General features: G+C 32.2%; 1 protein-coding gene across 1 annotated transcript; it reads left to right on the top strand.

The window, feature by feature from the left end:
* Positions 1–512: 512 nt before the first annotated feature.
* On the top strand, positions 513–2,033 carry LOC128171213 (perlucin-like protein). The gene is made up of 4 exons (XM_052836961.1): positions 513–813; positions 1,198–1,277; positions 1,465–1,555; positions 1,798–2,033. The coding sequence occupies exons 1-4, from the start codon at positions 513–515 to the stop codon at positions 2,031–2,033; spliced, it is 708 nt and encodes a 235-aa protein (XP_052692921.1).
* The last annotated feature ends 1,107 nt before the right edge of the window (positions 2,034–3,140 follow it).

Genomic DNA, 3,140 nt, shown 5'->3' with positions numbered 1-3,140 from the left:
CAATGCAATGAAGTGGAATCCAAAGTATGACCGTACTATGACGTCACAAACATAATGTGTGTAAAGCACGGGATAGGAAAATCCATAGCCCCAAATCGAGGCCGAAAACCTACTCTTACAGATTTCAATAGAATTTAAAAATACTTCAAACTATCTATCACAAATAAGTTGATTAATTATTGACCCCCTCGACAGCAAGTACTTCCGTTAACTTTAGCTTCGTGAAATAGTTGCTGTCTAGGGGAACATTATTTTCAGGAAACGGGTGTGTGATTGATATCAAAGTTATTATGCCTGCATTAATAATTGAAAGGAAAAATGTTCACTTTAACATAAAGAAGCAAACTTACCAATGGATGACAATCAATAGACTGTAGGTCTCTGATTTTGAATGCTCTTTTATGATTTTTTGTAGAATTCATTCGACATGCATGATCAACCAAACTTTTGTTACTTAACATAGCACCTGGTAAATATATCATCAAACGTTGCCAGCCATCACAAGGCAAAACATGATAGCAATTCCAGTTTGTTTAATATTCTGGTGCTTATGGATGAAACTCATCGCCATCAAGTCTGAAATGTTAACTAGAAATTTTTCACAGCAACCTTCGTATACCGACAAATGGCCTAAAGTGATCATCGCGGAGGAATACAGAGCAGAATCGACTCTATCCTGTGCAAGTATGTGTAGGCCTTATTGCTCGTGTTTTGGTTACCAGCATTCGACGAAGACATGTCGTGTTTTTGATTTCTGTGGCTCTCAGGACACTGGGAATGAGACGGGATGGGTTTATTACAAAACACCGACAGGTCAGTAAACACATTACTTCATTACATTATGAGTGTCATTGTGTTAAAAAATAAGTATGAAAGAATTAAATTATTGTTAATTATGGCATATCTAAAAACGTTATTCATTAAAAATAATAATTTTCTGCATATTAATACTAATAGATATGTAGAGAATTGAAATATGAACTGCAGAATCTATACTCATATAAACTGGGTTGCAACAACCGCTTTTTTTATTAATAGCAAAACTGTCAAACCTGGTTTAAGATAGGATTGTAGTATAATTTGAGCATATCGTCGGATTGCAAATGTTATTTTTTTGTGCAATACCGGTATAAAGATGATAAATTTTAAAATCGCAAATTCGTAATACAATAATCTGAATATGACTTTACATTATAGAATGTGACGGAAACTGGATGGCGTATAATGGACATTATTACATTCTAAACCAAACAAAGTTATCCCAACCTGATGCAATTGTATGTCATAGATATACTGAAAAAAACACGGAATATGTATTTATACTACATTTGTACCATATCAAATAAACATAATTCTTGGCCATTAATACTGATAAATAACAATTTTTTTTAGATTATACATCGAAATAAATAGAGCACTCAGGAGTTCAAAAGTGTACTTCATAATTACTTTTTTTATTTGTAGAGTGAGTGCAAAAAGTGTGGTTCTTTCCTTGTTGAAATTAATGATGAAGACGAAAATAAATGGATTGAAAAGCACCTGTTAAAGGATGTTTGTATGTATCATTTTACACTTTTTCTTGTTATTTGAAAAAAATCCAATTGTATCTGTTAAAAAATAACCACATGGTTTTCTCTTTACACTACACATCTACTTACTAACTAGCGAACTTATATATATACATATATATTTAGATATATATATATATATATATATATATATATATATATATATATATATATATATATATATATATATATATATATATATATACATACCAACATTACTTTGTTGTAGACTGTACAGACAAATACGACTGTTCCTCTTGGACTGGCGGAAATGACATCGACACAGAGGGACAGTTTGTATGGGGACACTCAATAACGCCCTTTACGTTTACAAATTGGGAACCCTATAATCCGGATGATATATATTATCAAATTAAAATTCGTGATTGTGTGGATATTTTTTATGACGGGCAGTGGAATGATCGGCCATGTGACTTTTTAGCAAATTTTATCTGTGAAAAATGATATAACACCGCCCCTCCTTCTGAATAAAAACAGAACTAAAAACCATCGCTCATTGTTTTAGCGTTGTTGGTATTCAACTGTATATATAGGTATATAATATTCATTAGTTTACAGAATAAGTTCTGAAACTTAAGTCCCAGCTTTTAACATCAGAGTTATTAAATGTAATTACACACTAAAGTATGTGGTTTTGAGATTACTCTATGTGTATCGAATATTAATTGTCTGATATTACATGCACCTCAATACGATGTCACGAAATACGCCAGTCTTGATGCGTCGGTTTGTTGACCACGAATTATAAGAACTAATTTGAAGACGCTGACTTTTCAAAGTATCTTATAAGAAATGCAAACGCAAAATAGTATTTTATGTGGTATGTGCTTTATTTTGCGCATTTTGTGGCCGCTTGATAATATTGTTGATTTTTTCTTCTATTTTTAAACATGTGCTCGTTAATGTTTTGTACATTAAATTCCCAGCTTTTAAAATTTGGTTAAGACACATAACTAACTGCATGACAATCGTGTAATTAATTAACTTGAACTTAAAAACTTAGTGTGCATAGTAGAATAGTTCACAGTATTTGCTTTGTATTTTGTCAGTCATGTACAATTAACTCAAAAAATATTTTTTTAAGCATTACGTTTATATACGGAAAAAAATAGTATCTACACTATGCCAAAAGGATGCAGTTGGGGTTTCGCACTTAAAAAAAATACCCCTGCACATTAAAGTGATTTGTTAATCAGACTAGCATGCAAGTTCTTTATCAACAATCCGTCTTTTGATGATTTATTTACATGGCCGATATGAAAGCAAGGATGAGATAGCAAGGTTTTTTAATTTCGTAACGACAGCTGGTTAACCATTACAGTTCCTATGTTTGTATATTAAAAAGTAAAAATAAAATAAAAACTGTCAAATTGCAATGTGGTGAAATAATTTTCACTGTCTGTTTTCTCCACGAGTACGAAATCTGTTTTGGTTAGCTCTCTCTCTCTCTCTCTCTCTCTCTCTCTCTCTCTCTCATCACGAGGGCCCTACTACGATCTGATTGGACAAAGGCTAATCAAACTTTGCTGGTGTAAACGCCTGTTTAAAGCT

Source organism: Crassostrea angulata, chromosome 2, assembly GCF_025612915.1.
Source record: "Crassostrea angulata isolate pt1a10 chromosome 2, ASM2561291v2, whole genome shotgun sequence".
In the NCBI taxonomy this organism is placed as follows: Eukaryota; Metazoa; Mollusca; class Bivalvia; order Ostreida; family Ostreidae; genus Magallana; species Magallana angulata.
Note: the sequence above shows the minus strand (reverse complement) of the source record. Positions and strands in the feature narration are given on the sequence as shown.

Excerpts from the sequence above, each read along its gene's own strand:
- LOC128171213 (XM_052836961.1), top strand. The coding sequence starts at position 513 with ATGATAGCAATTCCAGTTTGTTTAATATTCTGGTGCTTATGGATGAAA. Across the intron at positions 814-1,197 it reads TTATTACAAAACACCGACAG|AATGTGACGGAAACTGGATG; the intron begins GTCAGTAAACAC and ends TTTACATTATAG. Across the intron at positions 1,278-1,464 it reads TATCCCAACCTGATGCAATT|AGTGAGTGCAAAAAGTGTGG; the intron begins GTATGTCATAGA and ends TTTTATTTGTAG.